General features: G+C 54.9%; 3 protein-coding genes across 3 annotated transcripts; all 3 read right to left on the bottom strand.

Annotated features, from left to right (window-relative positions):
* Positions 1-2,552: 2,552 nt before the first annotated feature.
* On the bottom strand, positions 2,553-4,712 carry LOC120675998 (gibberellin 2-beta-dioxygenase 3). The gene is made up of 3 exons (XM_039957206.1): positions 4,164-4,712; positions 3,697-4,045; positions 2,553-3,387 (listed from the first exon to the last, which is right to left on the bottom strand). Exons 1-3 carry the CDS (start codon positions 4,556-4,558, stop codon positions 3,145-3,147), a joined length of 987 nt encoding a protein of 328 aa, XP_039813140.1. The 5' UTR covers positions 4,559-4,712; the 3' UTR covers positions 2,553-3,144.
* A 9,037-nt stretch (positions 4,713-13,749) lies between these two features.
* Positions 13,750-14,434, bottom strand: LOC120671827. Its single transcript, XM_039952077.1, has one exon. The coding sequence runs from the start codon at positions 14,152-14,154 to the stop codon at positions 13,927-13,929; it is 228 nt and encodes a 75-aa protein (XP_039808011.1). The 5' UTR covers positions 14,155-14,434; the 3' UTR covers positions 13,750-13,926.
* A 2,035-nt stretch (positions 14,435-16,469) lies between these two features.
* Positions 16,470-19,232, bottom strand: LOC120671890 (potassium channel KAT3-like). The gene is made up of 10 exons (XM_039952153.1): positions 18,988-19,232; positions 18,694-18,909; positions 18,432-18,587; positions 18,266-18,323; positions 17,863-18,180; positions 17,532-17,771; positions 17,337-17,435; positions 17,197-17,229; positions 16,911-17,096; positions 16,470-16,823 (listed from the first exon to the last, which is right to left on the bottom strand). Exons 1-10 carry the CDS (start codon positions 19,218-19,220, stop codon positions 16,737-16,739), a joined length of 1,626 nt encoding a protein of 541 aa, XP_039808087.1. The 5' UTR covers positions 19,221-19,232; the 3' UTR covers positions 16,470-16,736.
* Between the last annotated feature and the right edge of the window lie 1,466 nt (positions 19,233-20,698).

The raw sequence follows: 20,698 nt of genomic DNA, 5'->3' as shown, positions 1-20,698 counted from the left end.
TTACGAAATAATGAATGCATGCATCATCGACGATGGATCATCGCCGCTGCTGATTCAGGTGCGTTGGTGATCTGGATTTGGGTGCCAGCGCACGCACATCGACCTACGCAAGCCATCATGCACGGCTCAAGCATCTGGGTTTCAATCCGGTCTGTTCTTTCGCATTGCGCGTGCCCTGCGCGCTGTGTTTGGGATTCAGTCAGTGCCATGCCATGCCCAGCGGCGTCCCGAGATTGCAGGATTACCGGGCGGCGGGCACAGTCTGGCCTGATGATATCCGGCTGGTTTCAAAACCGCTAGGAGCACAAGCTTCGGATTGGCAACGACACCAATGTCCAAACGCGACGGCATACGGCACAGCTGGCGCCGGGCCCGGGCCACCGGCTTTGCGGAGGAGATCCGTGGCTCATGCGGTGCCGGCGAGAGGAGTATATAACTGCTCGGTGCTCGCTACCCAAAAATGCTGCCCGTCCCTTTGCTGAAAACGGTATCGCAACAGTAGCTCATTAATCGTGGATGCAACAAGACCAGCATGTCACACAGGCCCCGCTACTCCCCTAGTCGGCTAGCCCCGGTCCCGTCGTGCTCCTACAGCAGCTGCTAGTGCCAGGGCAGCGGCAATAAGTCCCCGTGGCCCCGTCCGAATCCATCCGAAGCTCCTCGAGGCACAGGGCCCCTCTCCCTGGCCGGCTCGCCCGCCCGCCGGCCGGATCACGACGCAGCAAGAGCCAGCCATGAAAACCACAGCTTGGCAGCGCCGATCCGGGCGTGTTCTATGGCCGCCGCGAGCGCTGCACGCCCGCATACCGCTGTTGCCGGGTCGTGCCGCACGCCACGGCACCACGGCGCGTCGCCGTTTTAACTGGCGACGTGGTGCGCTGCACGTAAAAGAGTAGGGAAATTTGTTCACAGCACATTGTAAAAACGTGATTTTGTATATCACACAACGCCAAACTCGATTTAGTATCCAGCACACTGTGAAAGAGTGTTTCGGTCTGCTGCACACCACATTGAATAAACTAAACATTTTGCAACTCAAAGGAGGATGAAAAAATCACTTTACCCTTGGGCCCACCTGTCATCATCTTCCCCACACTCATTTGCTTCATCCTCTCTTCTCCTCCAACCTTCGCTGCTGCTCTGCTTTTGCCGGCGTGCGGGTGGAGGCCGGCGACGGCCGTGAGCGTGGAGGAGACCGCGACCGCCCATGGAGGCGCCCACGACCGCCAGTCGGCGGCGATGTGGGATGTCGGCGCCGGCGGAGGCGGGACGGACCGGCAGAGAGGGTCCGGCGCGAGGGCAGGCCAGCGGCGGAGGAGACAGGTGGCGAGGCGCGGGCTAGCGGCGGCGAGGGTCTGCCGCGAGGCGCGGGCTAGCGGCGGCGCAGACCGGCGGTGGTGTGCAACACACAAAATCACGTTTTCGGTGTGTGCCGTAGACAAATTTCCCAAAAAAAAAAGTAGTACGCTCCAGAATTGAAAGCCGCGTGGGTTCGAGCCTTTGACCACGCGTGCACGGCGGGGGCAGGGGCAGGCAGCGCGCGGCTGCAGGGGTTGGGCTGGCACCACCAGAGCCGCCACATGCGCGTGCCCGGTCGCCGAAGTTCCCTATTGGCCTGGCCGGCCGGGGCCGGGAAGGGGGCGCAGCGCGTGGCCAGCGGCCAGGCAACGCGTCGATGTCCGGCGGGTCCCGTGCAGGCTCCAGGCGGTCCCTCCCCCCCTCCCGCGAGGTTTCTGTGGTTCCGTCCGATCTCGGAGGCCGCGGCTCCTCTTCCCGCCTGGCGCCTGGTCCCCAGGCCAGGCAGGCCCCCCCGCCCCTCCGGTTCTCGATGGGTCGAGGGGGAGCCGTACGCTGCCGTGCAGGCGTGCAGCACGTACGCCGATCGCCGATGGCGCCGCGCGCCTTCGATGCGTGAGCGAATGACACCACGGTGTCGACACGAGCTGCTTACCGTTAGGCTATCCTACTGGCGTCCGCTACCCGGTCATCATATGCCTCTGTTTCATACTGAATCTGCCTCATCAGGAATACAGGGAACATTGCTCGATCGGCATATACGTGCACGACAGTGCCTGGCAAGTGGCAACGACATCAAGTAAAGTGCTGCGTCAAGAGAAGCAATAAAAGAGGAAGGAGGAGGGTGCCGGCCGGCTGGCCGGCGCTTTAAAGGAGCCCATTAAGCTCCAACAGAGATGTTACCATCGGGCGCATTCAAGATTCATTCAAGCGGCCCCGTTTAGTACTTCTCAAAAAAATTTCTACAGTACCCGTCACATCAAATCTTTCGACACATGCATGAAGCATTAAATGTAGTTTAAAAAATAACTAATTACACAGTCTAACTGATTAGCACGAGATGAATCTTTTAAGCCTAATTAATTCATGATTGGACATTATTTGTCAAGTAACAACGAAACATGCTACAGTAACTTGTCACCCTACTTTTCGCAACTAAACGCGGCCGAAGTCCACTGGCCGAAAGCGATCGGTGAATAGTAGCACATTGGCACTGGATGTATCATGGATGGAACATTTGCAGGTCGAGTGGTAAAGAGGCAAACAGGAGGTCCACATAGGCGCACACAGATCCTTCCATTTACAGCGCTTTACACCACGATACAAGCACCACCGGCCCAAGTACAAAAGAAAATATAACAAAAAAACACGAAACACACAATAAAAAGCAGCAAGCTAATATGAAAGCTGTTGAGACAGAGATGTTCGAGACGTCCTCGTCCCTTAGCTCCATGCCATTTCGGTTAGCGCTAGCTACCGGCGGCTGCCCATCGCCCGCCCTGGCCATCCAGCAGATGCCGAAACAGGCAAGTAGCCCCACCTCTCCAACACAGGTCGTTAGCGGAAACCCTGTACCCACCACAAAGATCTACTACTGTACTAGCTACTACTGGCCGATCCCCAGCTGTACACATCCGCATCTTTTATCTTCGTCTACCAGTCTACCTCGCCATCATTCCGAACCTGCAGTGCAGGTAACTTCCTCGTCATCTCCATGCCCATGGTGCGCGGCATATGCTGATGCCGGCCGGCACTGGAGCTGCTAGTCTGCCTGGCTGGCTGTCTCGTAAAAAAGCTGCTGCCTGCTGGTGCTTGACCGGCCCGCCCCAGCGGCGCGCGCGGCTGCCGCTACTTCTTCTCAAACTGGGCCAGCCTGTTGTCGCCGAGCCTCGTTTTGTACGCTGCCTTCTTGTACTCGGCCCACGTGAACTCCCTGTACAGGCTCTCCTCGCCCTCCCCCAGCAGCTCCGGCAGCGGCGCGATCCGCTGCGCCAGCGGCGGCCCGCCGAAGTAGATGAAGGAAACCCTGGACTTGAGGCTGTTGGTCACCACCCGGTGCTTCACGCTCCTGAACCTCCCGTTGGTCAGCACCTGAGTACACACAGACCAGCATGCAATCAAGGATGTGTTTTGTTGCTGCGGTGATGAGCAAAAAGGTTGGCTTATTTTAATGGTGATGTGAGCTCAAGGCTCTGCAGTGACTGCCCGGCATTCCGTGTGTGGCCGTTTCAGTTTGACTTGTTCACAATGCGGGCACTAAATTCTAATAGCATCCGCATCACCGCAGAATCTAGCTTGCTGGAGCAGGACTGTAGTAGAAAGCGAGTGCCAAAGATCGAGAGGGCCACACACAGAGAAAAAAAGAAAAGAAATAGCGGTGTCACGTGTCAAAGCGCACACCTGAAGGGAGTCGCCGACGTTGACGAAGAAGGCGTCGCGGTCGGAGGGCACGGACACCCACTGCGCGCCGTCGCGGAGCGCGATCTGCAGGCCGGACGTGCCGTTGGAGCGAAGCACGGAGATGAGCTGCGGGTCGGTGTGCTCGCCGAAGCCCGTGGCGCTACAGCCCAGGCCCTGGAGCGCGGGGCAGGGCGGGTAGTGGTTCACGCGGAACACCTGGTCGCTCCCCTGCTCCGTCACCATCGCGCTCAGCGCGTCCGCGGGCGCAAGGCCCAGGCCATCCGCCATCGCCTCCAGCACGCGCACCGCCACCTTCCGCACCGCCGCGATGTACTCGTTCAGCGCAGCCCTGTATTGACAAGAGGAGCAGCAAGGGGTCAATCGATGTCTGTCGCCTGGAAGGCTCGAGAACTCGGTGGTCGGTGCCCGTACATAGACGACTGCACAAAGCCGGCATGAGAACTCACCGGAACGCGGCGGCGGCGGGGACGGTGCAGGCGTCGGAGAGCGACGCGGAGTCGACGGCCAGGAGGAGGTACTCGAGCCACCCCATGTCGCCATTGATGCCGATGCGCTTGCTGCCGTACCCGAACGGGTAGGCCGGGCCCGCGCGGTCCTTGTCGGCCTGGGTCTGCGCGAAGAACTTGACGGCCTCGGTCTCGGCGCGGTCCATGGTGCCCGCGGCGACGCCGTGGTTGACGACCTTGAAGAACCCGAAGCGCTCGCAGGCGTCGACGATCGCCCGCGCCGCGCCGGGGCTGGACAGGTCGACGACCGGCACGGCGGCGAAGCTGTCCCTGGGCCCCGGGGACCGCAGGAGCGGGATCTGGTCGACGACAGGCGGGTTGGCGAGCACCACCATGGCTGTCTGGTCAAGTCTGGTCTGCACGGAGCGCGGGCGAGCTGGAGCAGAGCTCGAAACAGGGCAGGCACGACGAGAACAGGGGAGGTCGAGTCGAAGTGGTGTGCGTGGGTGTGTGGACTACGGCTGCTCGCAGCAAGTGCATGTGGGGGAGAAGTGCGAGGGCTCGTGGGGCGTATATATAGATCAGCCGGAGCCGGGGGAGGGCGAGGGGGCCGGACGGGGAAGCGCCCTCCCGGAGCGAAGGGTCGGCACCTGGCCGTGACGAGGAGGTGGCCCGGCGGGGCCCAGCTGACAGGGGGAGGAAAAGGATGCGTCGGGGGGTGGACCGGGTCGGACCCGCGCTGGGTGCAGTGCATGGGGGCGATGGAGCCAAGGCGGTCGGGCCGCCGGGCCGCGGCGTGTTCGGACTTCGGACGCGATCCACCGGCAGCGCCCGGCCGCATGCATGGCACAACAGCGCATACGGGGCGACCGCTCTCCTCCTATTTTTTTTTTCCCGCGGCCGGGACCGGCGCCGGCCCCCGATCGGGGCAGACCGGACCGGATCAGACCCGGGTGCGTGTAGCGTCGCAGGTGGCGTTCGGTTAGGGCGACGCACGAGCTGAGATGAGATGAACCTGCCCTCCATCCCGGCTCCTTTCTCGGCAGGTCGGTGACTCGGCTCATCAATAACCGGCACGGCTAGGGTCCGAACGGCACCGGCCGTGACGCCGTCCAGATGATGAACGCAGAGGCATCGGGCCTGTAGACGAGGTCGAAGACGCCCTTGTTGATGGTGGTGTAGACCCAATTGGTGAGGGTGCAGTCGACTTGACGCCACTCGGCATCGCGTTCGTTGAGTGGCGGCGGCGAGCGAACGTGGCCGACGAGGCCAAACTTGCCAAGGACGGAGTCGAACAGCCAACGCCGCTGGCTGTAGTTGGAGTCGAGGAGGTCGAGGAGGATGGGGACGTGGTTGCGGATGTTGACCGTCTGAACCACGGCGAGGGAAGCAGGTTGAGGCGCGCCGAGAGAGAGGCCGGAGTCGCCAGAGTTGGAGGAGGAGGAGTGCGCCGGCGAGTGCGCCATGGCGCTGGAGCGAGCGGAAGCGGGGATGTAGGATCACACGGTAACTGATACCTTGTAGAGAGGGATTGCATCAACCACGCATTGTATTGATTCAGAGTGTAGTATTTATACATATTACAAGCATGCATGAGGCTAACTAATCTCTGCTAGATTACAGGAGAGCCGCGGGGAGCCATGCGGAGCGTGGCGAGCGCGCGCGGCGTGCGGAGCGTGTAGCGCGTGGCGCGGAGCGGAGCGGAACGCGCAGAGCGGAGCGCGTCAGACGCGAGGAGCGAGTCGTGCGCGTGAACCGCGCCGTTCAGGTGCATGAAATCCAACAGTCAGGCTTTTCCTCACAACCCGTTCCCGTGCCTCCCTGAATTATTCCCGCTGTCGCCGTGGGGGATCACTGATCGGCGCTGGAGACTGGAGCAGCCAAGCCAGCGCCGGGAATTAGGCGGCTGTGTCGCCGGGAAAAAGGCGGTTGTGTGTGGTGGCGCTCAGGGTCCGGGTCGGGTCCCCACAGTCCAGACGATACGTGCCCCATTAGTCCACAGCGTCCATGTTCTCCAGCCCAAGCGTGCATTGTTTGACGCCCTAGTTAGCGGATATGCACTGCTAGCTGCAGAACAGGTCGCCACGTAATTAAAGGGGCCAAGTGATAAGATCGGAGCGAGAGCAGGTAAAAAGAGAGTACTCCTACAGAGCAGTGAAAATTAAACTCATTTTACAGCCTTACAGCCAGTAGACCCGGGCGGCCATTGTCCAGCCCACAGCGCAACTCTCGTAGTTTCAGCTGCGATGCGCTGAGCTCGCCTAGGCTAGCGCAGCATTGGGAACTGGGAAGCAATGCTTCGCCTTGCTGAGGCGGCGGCGGCGGCTCCAGCGGCACCAATAATCGGCGGCTCGATGGTCCAATCCTTGCCCGCGGCCACACAGCAGAGGCTCTCGTGAGCTCGCTCGAATCCTCGCCCGTGTCTCGCATGTTCCGCCGATCCGACCGGACGAGCACATAGAAACCGCAGACGAGCAGCGGCGCCGCCGGCAGGTTGTTGGTCTCGGGTCGTGCGACGCTTGCTTGCCGCGCGCGCTTCGATCCCATCCCATGAACAACTAGACAAGCGCGCCGTCCGCCGTGGTCAAATCTTTCTCATGGTTTCAGACAGCTTTGCAATAAACATCTCCGTACCTGGCGTACTGGGCGCGCATAAACAAGTTCGCATTTGCTACCGCAGCTCATCAGCTGCGTGGTGCTGGTGCTGCTCCCAATTATTGTATTGCGCACCTGCCGGAAATGCATGCCTGGTGGCGCGGGTGCCCTGCACACATGCACGGGCGCGCGACAGACATTCCGATCCCAAGACTGCCTTCCTCTGAGATTCCAAGGGTACAGACTAGAGAGAGTGGCTGACCGGCCGGTCGCATTGACCGTGTGTTGCCGAAGGAACACCACTAGTACTCTACACCAGATCTGACCATTTGAGGATAGAGCTGGACCCAGGTACACCTCGGCGCAATAATATACTTGTGCACCATACCGAACTTGCACTCTCCAAAAAATATCCTTCTCCTGACGTGGAGATGTTGGAGCCCTGGCGATGGCATGTGCTTCGTCCAGCTGGTTCAATTCGATCGTCGTAGTTTAGGATTGCCCTCTGCCGCTCTCTTTCTCTCTGAACTCCTGTAACAAATCTGACTCTGCCGTCACCGAAAGCTGAAGGTTGATCCGTGATTCTCCCGGCGGGAGACTACGATCTTGATGAGGGGGCGATCTCACGGGTGTCGCGAAACTCGAAGGAAGAAGGAAAGAACGGCGCGGAGCTGGCCGCAAGTTGCAACGTGCAGCAGGAAGCATCGCCGCTTCAGGATCCGAGAAAAAAAAAGGTTTATCAATAGTTGCGTGCGGAGGAAATCCGGGTGTGTATGTATGCCGCCGGAGCCCCAGGGCGTCCCCTGCCGTTTCTTTATTCCGTCCGAGAACTGTAAAGCGATCGAGATGCACAAAACGAATCCAGCAGCAGCACGCACTGTGTACTACTGGTACACTACTCTACTTGCTCTCGTGAGGACGGGGATGGCCGGGGAATGTTTGGCTCGTTGGTCAAACCCGCGCGCGGCCGACCGGCCGGCACCTTTCTCGGTCGAAGGGACGCGGCCGGGAAGCAAATAAAAACTACATCGTGCACGCCCCCTGGATGTTTCGCGGAACGCGCCGCACTACGGCGTGCGCTACAATAGTGCAGTGCAGCGGGCACTCAAGCGCGCTGTCGTGCCATCGCATGATCCACGCGACACGGGAGATCGGTCGATGTGCATGAGCATGGCGGTCGTCGCTTTTACGACCATTCCACTACGGAGGCCATCGCGCGCACGGAGCAGCAGCAGTAGCTAGCTAGCTCTTGCCTGGCGTACAGTTCAGCTGCTATAGCTAGTAATCGTAGCGGGCTAAGCTAGGGTGGTAGCGTACATCACCCGAGGCAGCGCCCACAGACCACACCAAAGGCACCCCCGGCCCAACTGCTCACGATGGCTTGGCTGCCTGGCTGGCCTCCAAGAACAAACAGCCATCATCCCTGAAAGTGCCCTCCGATCCGTGCCGTGCATGGCCGAATAGCCAACGTGGGAATATCGCCTCAGAAGTCGCACACCATATCTCTCCAGCTAGCAACTGGTACTTCGTCCCGAATGGGAACGGACGGTCAGCAAGTAAAGCTCGCCGGGCAGGGGTGCAAAGGCGGTGCATGAACCATATTGCACGCACGGCGCCCCCACGCCTGCGCGTCCAAATCACCTTCTCCCTCCATCCGGGTCTTCAAATAATTGTCCAGTCGGACAGCGATATGGTCACCACTCACCACTCACGTCTCACGGAGCACAAAATTTACCCAAACATTATTAGTATCAAACACAATAAAAATGTAGAAAATGTATACTATACTATCGAAGGCGGATCTAGCCGTGCCATTTTCAAAAGTTAATTTGAAATATTTACGGAGATGTTGAGGTGAAAATTAAAATATGTTGGATATGCGTATCAAAAGGTATAGATATTTAAAAAAAAAAAACAAGAGAAAAAACTATATATATTTACAAAACCGGAAGGAGCATGGAGCAAAGCGCAATATGGGGGGCTTAACAAAGCCTGCCAAAAACCAACAAATAAAGAAGGATGGATTGACGTGCTTATTAATTTGTTGACGAGACGTCCTCTTCAAAGGCCAGTTGGTCATCACCAAGCAATGTATAATTGATCTCAGTGGGCAACCTTTCTTGGTTGGAAGTGACACTGCGGCTCTTCGACGGAAAGCGAGGACACGCAAGCTTAAGCGTGCTCTCGAGAAAGAGGTGGCCAGGTTCTGAATTTCTGATTATCCGGGTTTGTTTTTGACTGCAAGCTGAGCTGAGTTGATCGAGCTTGGTCTCCATTATAAGACCATTACTGATCTAAGTCATACTAGACTCCTACTAGCTATGAATAATATATAGTCACTTGTGACCAGCGGCGGATCCGGGGGGGGGGGGAGCTGGGGCCTCCAGCCCCCCTAAGAACCCGTAACTACATGTAAATTACTGTAGCAAAAACCTCAAATTAGTATTAAATCTTCACACAAATCAACATATCCATTCTTTCAGCCCCTCTTGTCTCTCATCCTGCATCCGCCACTGCTTGTGACATGCTCATGTTGGGAGATGAAAAGAAGATTACAATAAAAATCGTTCTCATATTGGAAGCCTTTAATTTGCTCTCGCCGTCTTAGTTTGCAATATGTCTTGTGTGCTTTTGCAATGGGCTGGAAATTAAATAGATTTGCCTTTACCAAAAAAAAGGAAACAAATGCTGGTGGGAGGGCGACTAAAGATAATTTTACATTATTTTCCGTGGAAAAAGTTAACTTTGCAAAAATAAGAGACCAAAGATAGGTTTGTCCCTCGGTGCTTGGTGCACAAGCGACTGGTTTTGTTTGTGGTATTTCCCAGATTACGTCACTGTTAGACTACAGCAGTTTGCCGGGTGTAGCATCACTGTTGCAAATCATGGATTAAGTAGGCTCATTAAATTCGTCTCACGATTTACAGCCCGTCCATGCAAAAAAAATTTATAAATAGACTTCATTTAGTATTTCATATATATGTCGAAACATTCAATGTCCACGTTTTTATTGTGTTTACGTGTTTATGGGGTGTGATCTAAACATGGCCTTAATCGAAGAACAGTGCAAAAGTGATTTGACCGGCGCTTGCGTCCGCGCTAGCGCGGACGCTCTCCCACGCATCTCCCTCTCAGGCGCACTCGTCCCGAGCCGCTGGCCGACCCTCTCTCTCCTCTGTAAGAGCCAGCAGCTGACTCGTACCGTGGGCCACGGCCTAATAATCTTCGTGCACACATGTACTCCGTATCTGGCAAATGGGGGGTGACTGCAGGATCTAGAACAAGGACTTCAACTGGCCACGCGCGCGCGAACAGCATATCTACTGTCCGCGCCAGATGGTGGTTGCGATCATGGCGGGCGCCGGCACTGGAGCACGTTCGGGGGTCACTGTCGTGGTCATCCCTCGCACAGGACATGTTACTACATACGCGCGGCGCCGTGCTGGGCTGCTTTCCCGACAGGACGTCTGTCGCCTCGGGGAACGGCGGCGCCGCTGCGCTCGGCACGCGGTGCGCGCGCACCGCCGGCCCGCTGCCGGCCGCCACGATCGCGCGCGTGCGCGCGGGGCTAGCTAGCTGCTCGCTGGACGTTAACAGCCGCCAATCCGATCGTGCCCAGGAGAGATGGTGACATTCGGTGTCCTGCCGCAGATGCCGATCCATGAGAAGTACTACTAACGAGGAAGGGGAGCACATAATTGGGTTCTCCGCGTGCATGCACTGGATGGAGCGAGATGACACGCGATGGAGCTAGCCACGGACGAGACGCCTCTTACTCACATCGAGCAGGTCATCATTGTTTACCTAAGCCATCTTGGATTCTTGGTCACATCTCTCTCATTAAGGCCCTCATCATGTGCTCAAAGGATCAGCCCGCGTTAGGTAGGAGTATCTAGCTAGCGGAAGCGGAAACTCTTTGACGGGCACTGCAGCACTGTTCCTGGAATTATCCATCTATCGCCTCAATAATCCACCACAACAAGGCACGAGCTAGTCTACAGGCTCGCAGCTAGCGATGTGTACGCATCTTCGCCACAGGATAGACATGCATGATAGTATGATAATTCAACGACGGCCAATAATCAAGCACTGGGCGCAGGATTGGTTTTCCCCAGCGGCAAATAAACTGCGCGCCCAAATATTCTCTAGCTAGAATAATCCCAGCTCTGACGTCCACTTGAAACAGTGCGTGGGGTCTCGCTGTCTGAAATAATCTGAGCTGCCGAATCCAAGCACCAGGACAGATCATCACGAGAGTATATATCATCCGTCTACGTACGGAACTGACGTGTGGCGAGCACTGAACAGGGACATCTGTGGCCTGTGGAAATAGTGGAATAAGCACAGCCACCGCCGCACTGCGTGCGTGCACCGAACAAAAGCAGAGCCAGCTTGTGGCATACAGCGAGCACTCGATCGACAGGACAGCAGGGGGAGCTGTTCCAGGGGGGAGCTGTACCCGATTCGTACGGCTGGCGAGCTGTGTACGACGATGCTGCCAGGCTTGCCTAGGTATAGCTAGGGCCTAGGGGTGACGCACTGGGTGACTCAGTTAGCTCTCAGTGCATGGTTGGTATACATACAGTCATACACGGATCGGAGCTGCATTCCTGTGTTCGGACATGGAGTATCTCGCCCGAGCACTCCTCCTGGGTGGCCTATTGGCTAATCTGATTGTACGTAAAAGCGATTCTAAATTCCGATCGATAGGCTAGGCTTGCTATTTCGTGGCTGTGTGTTTACCTTTCGCGAGTGGTGCGGCCGCGTACTTGTGTGGTGCCCGCCCGAAGAGCGAGGCAGCCGATTCCTCGGCAACGCATGCAAATCCTCCTGGAAAAGCAAAAGAGATCGCGGGCGATCCACCACTGCACCTGATCGTCCCGTCGCTTTTGATGAGAGAGATCGATCACGCCCGCGCCCAGTGCGGTAACTCCTCGGGTCGGATGCGGATCGGATCCACGCTAGCTCCATGCTGCTTGGAGGAGACGCGGTAACAGCGCTTCTGATTGCGCTCAGATACGCAGCTGCTGCACTGCAGGGCACTGTCCCGTCCGAATCCCTTTATTTGCTCGCAGCCCAGTGGCCAGATCCGATTCGGCCTAGATTTGCCCATGGGTTAGTTCAGACGCCCGGGTAAACGCAGCTGTCATCAGTCCGGGCAGCCAGTATTATCGTTGCGCGCCATGTCTCGTCAGAAGTGGGTGCCTCAACTCTCAACTTGCGGGGGCGAGGAACAGCCAGTACGAGCGAGCGCTGCCTCGATCTTTTCCCGGCGATCGGATGGAGGCCGGTGGCCCCCGATCGTGCCACACGCATATGCATATCCGATCCACCACGTTTAATTTACGGCGACCGGCCGGCCGGCGGGGGTGGTGTCAAAGATAAGCTCGATGGAACCGACCGACGTCATATCATCGCCGCGTCGGCCTCCCTGCCTGCGCTGCCGCTGCGCCCGCGCCCTACCAGCATCGATCAATCATGCGCCGTGCCATTTGCAGTGCGTGCTCGGCGTGCCCCAGCCACGAGTTGTCAGGACACAGTGGGAGGGCTCACAAAGACGGTAAGTTGCTCCTGCAGGCCAATTGTTGCTGTCTGGTTGGGGACGCAGGCCATACATGAACTCGTTTTTTTTTTTGACATGTTGGCACCGGCATATTCCGCACTACAGCTTTTAAAAAAAAACCCGCACTGCTAGGACCTCTACCTACAATGGCTCATATATGTATATAAAACTTTGCTTGTGTAAATTCAACAAGATTTGGCAAACTTGCTGGGCAAATAAAATTGCCGCCACTCTTTGGGTGACCAACTTTAGGGATATACTATACTATAGTACTCCACTTGGTCAAGTCATTGGCCAAGCATCTCAAAACAAACAAACAAAAAAGGCATTGGCCCAAGGCCGCACAGCATGATCGTGGCAAGAAATTGAAAAGAAAACAAAAAGAAATGATCACCAAAGAAACGCTCCACCCCGCAGGTTCATCTGAACACATGGGGTGTCTCATCAACAACTAGCAGCGTGGGCAAAGTGGGCGATAATGGCGGCAGGAGATGAAGACGCCCCCCGGGGCGGCCGTCTCCTCCTTCTTCCCGACGAGCATTGCGCGTCGTCACGCAATAGTGGTACCGTCACCTCAAGCAAGCAAGCGCTCTCTCTCTCTCTCTCTCTCGCCGGCGATCACCCTGAGATTATAAGCACGTGCGGAACTGTTAGCGCCTCCTCTCTTTTCGCCTGGATCTGAATTCATTCTCAAGTTGACTGAGAGGCGGGCGCGGGGCGCCACAGCCTTCACTCCGAGACATGAAAAAAAAGGCTGCGACGAACGAGCGGGTCACGGAATTATTATTGGCTGGAGCCCCCGCGGGTGGTTGTTGCTCAGGGGGTCAGGGCGTTGGTGTGGTGGGGGTGCGGCGGAGGACGCAAGGAGGAGCGGCAGCGAGACCGCGCGGCGTTGTCCCGGGGACCGATGGGGAACGATGGTCCCGGCGCCGGAGAGGAGGCGGCACCCAAAAATGTTTCGCCAATCTGCTGCCCGATGCGGAGCTGAGAAACCACCCGGAGGACCGACCCAACGCACCACGGCGGAATCACACACACTGGTTGCCGCGGGCGAGGGGAGAGGGAGACCACGAATGCGATCATGCTATCTGCCTCTAGTTGGGCTTCCCATGGTTTGTTGTCCGCGCGACTTCCCATCAGGCTCCTGGCGGGCCGAGCGAACTCACGTTGCCTATGGAAACCCAATAGAGGCCTATCTATTTTTTTAAGGGAATTTATGTTAGTTAGGCTTAGGCCGCAATCAACCAGGAAGCCCAATGCTCAGTGCAGCGATTTAGTTCAAGGGGGAAAAAAAGAAAACGCAGTGAAAATTCGAGGTCCAGTTCAAGTGAAAAAGTACACGCTCGTTCTGAATCCTCTTCGCCGTCGCATGAATTTAGCCGCTGTCCCGCTGTGGCATTACCTTACCAGAAATGCCAATCGAAGATATCCACACAAAAGGTCACCGATTATAAAAGAATAACAAATAAATGTTATTATTAAAAGACACAATTCCTCTCTTATACAGGCAAAAGAGAGATCAGCAGCACTGGAACGCCTAGAGCAAACGGAACGAACACAAACATTCCCCTCTCCTCTCCCAGCCAATCCCAGATCACAGGGTCCTCAGTGCGCGAGGAAGGCGACGAGCGAGACGAGGGCTGCGACGGCCCACGCCCCGGGCGCGCCGGCGGCGATCCCCGCGGCGGCGCCCATGGCCGGCGCGGGCGCCGGGGCGAGGCTGCCCAGGAGGGCGGCGTCCTCCTCGAGCTTCCTGCTGGCCGCCGCGGACGCGACGAGCGCGAGGAGGACCGCGGCGAGGAGGACGGCGGCGGTCTTGGTGGAGGCGGCCATGGAGACAGACAGACGGACGGGCGAGAAGGGGAACGCTCTGGAGATGCTGCTGGGGCGCTGGGCGAGCAGGAAAACCGAGGCCGCGGGCTGGCGAGGTGGGGGGCTCGGCGCCTCGGCGGACGGCTCTCCCACTTCCCTTCTCGTCGGCTTCTCGGGGCTCGCTGCTGCGCTCGAGCGAGGCTCGTGAGTGTTGCGTGGGGATGCGGGGGATGGAGCGGCGGATTTATAGCGGGGACGAGGGGATTAGCCGTTGCGGCGGGGCGGGCGCGGCAGCTTCGGAAACGTTCGAAGGCGCATTTATAGCGGGGACGAGGGGATTAGAGCAAGTACAACATGCCAAATCAGGTTGGCTTAAAGCCTAGACATGTCAGCAGAATCCATCGTCGACGAGAGAGAAACAGAGAGAGGACGCTCGGCGCGGGCAGCGACGCCGATCCCTTCGACTGTAGCTTGTCGCGTCGTCCTTCACATGGGTAATACTCAGCACTTGATTGGTCCGGCAGAATAATAAAATTAGGGGTTGGAGTCTGTGCAGAGATTACTTGTTGTATGCTTGGCCGATTAAATTTGTCTCTAGATTACCTGGCTTGGCTATAAGCCAAGCTTACTAAACTTGCTCTTAGCCGTTGCGGCGGGGCGGGCGCGGCAGCTTCGGAAACGTTCGAATTCGGCGGGGGCGGGGACCAGGCGTGCCCCTTTGCCCGGACCCCTGGTCTTTGGGAGTGGACTAGCCGTTTAAAAGTTGGAGGCCGGAGGCGCAGGGGGAGGCGGGTGGCCGGGGCCAGCGGTCAGCAGCTAGCCGTTGCGCCGCCATGCGGCACGCGTGGCGGCAGAGGGAATCCAAAGCTACAGCACCGGCTTGGTGAATGCTTCGCCGCCTCGCCGGGCTGGGGACCAGTGCGGGACGCGCGTGCTTCTCTTCTGTTTTCTGTAGTCCTGGAGTTGGGTTTCGAGTGGTGCCTGCCGTCGAGGACTCGGAGGGGTCCGCTTTGGTTTTCAAACTCAAACGTGTTTCCTCCAGCGCCTGCAGAATCATGACGGTGGGTGGAGTAAGGGATTGCTGCAGAATTTTCTCTGTTTTTCTTTTTTTGAAGTTTAGGCTGCAGTATTTGACAAGCAAAGTGGTTTGGCACGATGAACTAGTGTAACGGGTGGTTGCTTGTTTTGCCTCCGGGAAAATTTGATGTACCTCCAAGCAGATCGTGCAATCACGTTCCCAGTGATCATGGGCCTAGCCCAGAAGCGGATATGTCTGGCGTTTAGGCCTAGTAACTTTGCAGCGAAGATGCCCACGAAACTTGTTAGGCAAAAGTCTATTTTACCTCCTCCAACTATCACCAAAGTTTGGTTTTCCTCCTACAACTATAAAACCGGGTATTTCACCTCCCTCAACTTTTCAAACCGTCCATTTTACCTCCCTCGAGCGGTTTTGAAGGCTGTTTGCTACAGTAACCATAGTTTTGTCTTTTTCTTTTTTTAAAAAAAATTCAGTTGAATCTTTGAAAAATCATAGTAAATCACAAAAAAATCATAAAATAGAAAATCCAATTTTGTTGGACTCCACATGAGTAGATATACGCAGTGAATATATTATATGGTATACTTTAGTACAATTTTTTTACTGTAACTTTAGATATATACTTTTCTGTAATTAATTTATAGCTACAGTTTTCGTCGTCCCATTATGGTGAAATTTTTATGGTGAGCTAATCATTATATGATTGAGCTGTAGTAAAAATTTTATGATTATTAGATCATGTTTGACTGATCTATAGATTTATCTATATAAACTAGATAAATCTAGACGAATCTATAGATAAATCTATAACTCAGTCAAACATGATCTAATAATCATAAAATTTTTACTACAGCTCAATCATATAATGATTAGCCCACCATAAAAATTTCACCATAATGGGACGACGAAAACTGTAGCTATAAATTAATTACAGAAAAGTATATATCTAAAGTTACAGTAAAAAAATTGTACTAAAGTATACCATATAATATATTCACTGCGTATATCTACTCACGTGGAGTCCAACAAAATTGGATTTTCTATTTTATGATTTTTTTGTGATTTACTATGATTTTTCAAAGATTTAACTGAAATTTTTTTAAAAAAGAAAAATACAAAACTACGGTTACTGTAGCAAACAGCCTTCAAAACCGCTCGAGGGAGGTAAAATGGACGGTTTGAAAAGTTGAGGGAAGTGAAATACCCGGTTTTATAGTTGTAGGAGGAAAACCAAACTTTGGTGATAGTTGGAGGAGGTAAAATAGACTTTTGCCAACTTGTTATGTATTCAACGATAACTGTGCCAATCGAGCCCGTTCAGTATTCCTGGGCCGCAAAGCCGAAACTAACATACTTTCGGCCCATATTGTCTTGGTCTTCTGCTGGCTGCTATTTTAACGCAGCGAAGGCGATACTACACCCTTCAAAGTTCGTGCTTAAAATACAGCAAAACTCATCCCCCCACGTAACATGCTTGAACTTATTGTTGATTTTACCCTAATATGTGCTCTTCATGTAAGTTTATCCGAGCAATAAATTCCACCTGTGAGACAGTCTCAGCCTCTCAGGGATCCAGCAGCGTCTGTTCAAAGGCACCGACCCGATCGTCTTGGTGCATTGCAATGTACAATCTCTGCTCCATCCGGAGTTTCTGCACATCCGATGCACGAAGCCGTAAGATTGTCTGACCTCATGCTAACTTATGAAACGTTAAATACTATCGTGCTCCAGCGCTTACTTGCTGAAAGTTGCTTCTGATGATCTCACCGTCCTCTCTGTTTTCTTGCATGATGTCCATGAGCTTGGACCTGCTGATCCTCAGAACCTGAGATAGCTTTGTGGTCCGGAAGGTGAACGGCTGTGGCTGGTTGGACATGACTCCAGTCTCCCCTAGCAGCTCTCCCTCAGCTGCTTTTCCACAGACCTGGAGAATAGCAAATCGTTAGCATGTAGCAGTAGCCAGTGTGCGCGTGGTAGGTGTCATCTTCATTTGAAGTGATGAGGAACTGAGGATGCCACATTACCTGTTCTGTTCCATCAAGGAACGCCAGAACGTCCTGCGAATGAAATGGGCACACATTTTTGTCATCGTGGTGTAATCAAAAGCTCAAGGAGATTTACACACTGACCATAAGCATCAAGCAAGGTTATTCTGACGACGTACCACTGCTCCTGAAACAAGAAGATGCAGGTCTGACGGTTTGTCGTTCTGCAGCATGACATCCTCCTTCGGGGCGTAGTACTCAGCCTGCATCTCCGTCACCTGCTCGTCACAGTTCCGCCAACTTCGTGATCAGGCATCTCCCTCCGCTGCTGCGTGTTGGTTGTGTTTTTTTAAAAAATGGCAGGATTCTCTCACCAGCTGCTGGATGAAACCTGAGGAAACCCCCTTGAACAGGTAGGACCCTTGCACGACCGGGAAGAAGAGGCAGAGCGAGATGCTGGCGCGCATCGCCTTGGGGAGGATCTCCAGCGTCTCCTGCTGCTTGAGCCCCTCCGTCCTGAACCTCAGGCAGATGTGGTTCAGCATCTGCTCCTCGATCTGCTGCGGCAGCTGGTTCCTCGCCGCGAACTCCGAAGCCGCCTGGACCATGTCCCTCTGCGGCATTTCCATGCAGTAGGCACACGCGCGCAGGTCAGAATGAAGTCGGATCATGGACACATCAGAGCACTGAGCGGCATGGGCGTACAAAGTCCCTGGTGCGGCTGGTGCTGTGGACGACGAGGTTGGTCATGTTGCCGATGAGGTAGGCGGTGAGCCAGAGGTTGAAGAGCATGTAGGCGATGCCGAAGAGCATCTCCCGGGTGTTCTCGGCGTGGAGGTCGCCGTACCCCGTGGTGGTCATCGTCGTGATGGACCAGTACAGGGACGTCACGTACCGGGCCCACAGCCCGGCCTCCCGGAAGTCCGGCATGGAGGCGCCGATCCACGTCCGCCTCGGGTCCGGGTACCGGTCCGCGATCAGGTAGTTGATGCACCCGGCGCAGTGGACCGCGAACAGGGTCACCTGCGGGACGACCCGATCATGATCAATGATCCTGCACGGCGATGAACACGGCTCGCCAGCAGAGGAGGAAGGGCTTTTGGCGTACCGAGATGAGCTTTGTGCAGCGTATCACTGCGTAGTTGAACCGGATGTCCTTCTCCAGCCTACAGCATGACACTGTTTATTTGTTGCTTTGCAATGGCCAGGGTCATGAACACATGATACATGTTCAGACCGTGCGCACTGTGCAGTGTCCTACTAGTGCTCAGTACCTTGCAAATAAGGAGCTGACCCTACGCAGCCGCCAAAGCCTGAGAGCATTGAGGAACTTGAGTCCAAGGCTGTGCTCGTGTCGGTTGAACAGAAGGCTGATGGAGTGGAACGGGAATGTCGAGCAGACATCGAAGGCAAACCAAGACGACAGGTACCTGCAGACAGCCCAAGAAGGCAAGAACACACCAAGTTCAGAAGCAGGGTGTGCCATTGTTCAGAAACTGCGGAAAAGAGTTATTCAAGTGCTAGCTAGCACCGTACCTGACTGCTATTTTCTTGGGGTCGTCGACGAGGAGGTAGGACTTGCTGTCGACGTACGGGACGAAGAAGGTGAGCACGATGTCGACAGCGAAGAACCCGTTGACGACGTCGTCCACGATGAACGGGGCCCTGGGCAGGTACCTCAGGAACGCGAACTCCAGCGGGCATATCCACGCCGAGTACACCACCAGGAGGATCAGAAATATCTCCCAGACCCTGCAAGCCAGCAGAAAATAAATAAATTCGGTTCTTGATCGCGCACAGACATGCATACAGCAATGCGAGAGCTCGTACTTGTAACGGGGATCGTAGGGTGAGACGAGGTGTTTCCTGAGCTTGGGAGGCTGCTGCGTCGTCGCGCCCAGCGACGGCAGGAGGTCGCCGGAGAGGTTGCGGCCTCCGAACCTGCTGCTACTGTCGCCGTCGAAGCACGGGAGGCGTGGCGCCCACGAGCTCGTGCAAAAGGAAGGACATGCCATTTTCACTCGTGTGCTGGTGAATTCTGCAGAGAGGCGCCGCGGCATCATGGCGTATTTATACTGGAGAGGGAGGAGGCCGGGAGGGACGAGGCCCCCCGTGCTTCTCCAAACAACCTGCTGTGTGGCTCTGGGCTCTGGCTCTGACCAAATGGTCTGTGGGACATCAGTGTAAAAACGATACAGTATCCTGCTTTGGGTCTTGTCTCCTAGCAGAGACATGGTGATGGTGAATTGGAATTGTCGGGGGCTTCCTGATTCGCAGAGGGAGTTGTCGATCCCCGATTGCGCCCGGGGGGCCACTGGTGGCGCGGCCATCTCCGTAGTGGGCGAATGCAGAGGCCGGATGTTATGTTTACTACGTTTTTTCAGGGTGCCAGGGTGAGAAAGGGCATAACCTTTCGGTTTCAGTTGCATGCCAGTTAGCATGAAGTTGATGTCCAGTGATAGTCTGATTTACAAGTGAAAAGCCAGAACTTATCTGTATTTTCGTAAAAGGCTAGTGATTCCAATGCCATGCGTTGTTGATAAGCGGCGCGAATGCTGTATTCTCGAGAGAGAAAAAAACGACGTGAGCAATTTCTTTTTAGAGTCTTTTTTTTTATGGTCCTTTGCAGATGTATGATTTTTTTATATTTCTCCCATTATAATTGTCGGGGATCGCCACCTCCAATTGGTACTGACCGAAAATTTTGCATGGGCTACCGAGTCGTCAAAGCCATCAGACGCAATCTCCGATCGGCTGATGGTATCTCGGATACTTTTGCTTCGCCTTGTTTTTGTGGCAACAGGACAAAGGACACCGCAGCGAAGGTTATTATAGACCACGAGGCGAACCGATGTCAAAGGGTAGTAGAACTCTCAAACGATCCGTTTGCTGTCAAGCATCCGAAGATAATAACCGAATGTTACCGCAGAGGTCGTCAGAAGTCGGAGTAAACACGTGAAGACTTAGCTGAAGGTTATCTTTGTGATCACGAGGAAAGCCTATATTCATTGTCTGGAGAGAAAGATCTCTGGTCCTACATTTGGATCTCTCCTTTCTTCTCCACTTCCAAAGCCTATATTTATTTAACTGGGCATATGCCCACACATCCTATCTTTCGACGGCTCTGGAAATCCTCCTGTCAAAACAAGCACAAAGTGTTCTTCCGGTTGTTGCTTCCGGACAGAATTAGTATAAGGGAGCTCCTTAGAAGGAGAAACATGCATTTGCCTACCTATCATTGTGCTTGCTGCAATACGGGGGAGTGATGAAACTCTCTCTCTCTCTCTCATTTGTTCTTCTCTTGCCCATTTGCTCAAGCCTGCTGGGTTCAACTCAATATTATTATTGTGGAGACCGATCCTCTCTTAGCCAAGATTAAAGAACAAATCAATCTACCGTTCTTCATGGATATTATAATTCTGTTCTGTTGGAGTCTATGGATGCAAAGGAATGATTACATATTTAAAGGAATTGCACCGTCTACAGCGGGGTGTCTTTAGACTTTCAAGAAAAAAATTTGCTCTAGTTATTCTACGAGCAA

This window comes from Panicum virgatum, chromosome 5N (genome assembly GCF_016808335.1).
Source record: "Panicum virgatum strain AP13 chromosome 5N, P.virgatum_v5, whole genome shotgun sequence".
NCBI classification, from domain to species: domain Eukaryota; kingdom Viridiplantae; phylum Streptophyta; class Magnoliopsida; order Poales; family Poaceae; genus Panicum; species Panicum virgatum.
The sequence above is the reverse complement of the archived record's forward strand: the minus strand, read 5'-3'. Positions and strand labels throughout refer to the sequence as shown.

Bases quoted from the DNA above. Each gene is read 5' to 3' on its own strand.
- LOC120671827 (XM_039952077.1), bottom strand. From the start codon at position 14,154: ATGGCCGCCTCCACCAAGACCGCCGCCGTCCTCCTCGCCGCGGTCCTC.
- LOC120671890 (XM_039952153.1), bottom strand. From the start codon at position 19,220: ATGATGCCGCGGCGCCTCTCTGCAGAATTCACCAGCACACGAGTGAAA. The intron at 18,588-18,693 runs GTACGGTGCTAG...GGCTGTCTGCAG, and splicing joins CCCAAGAAAATAGCAGTCAG to GTACCTGTCGTCTTGGTTTG. The intron at 18,324-18,431 runs GTACTGAGCACT...GTCATGCTGTAG, and splicing joins GTCAGCTCCTTATTTGCAAG to GCTGGAGAAGGACATCCGGT.
- LOC120675998 (XM_039957206.1), bottom strand. From the start codon at position 4,558: ATGGTGGTGCTCGCCAACCCGCCTGTCGTCGACCAGATCCCGCTCCTG. The intron at 4,046-4,163 runs GTGAGTTCTCAT...TTGTCAATACAG, and splicing joins CCCGCCGCCGCCGCGTTCCG to GGCTGCGCTGAACGAGTACA. The intron at 3,388-3,696 runs GTGTGCGCTTTG...GTGTGTACTCAG, and splicing joins ACGTCGGCGACTCCCTTCAG to GTGCTGACCAACGGGAGGTT.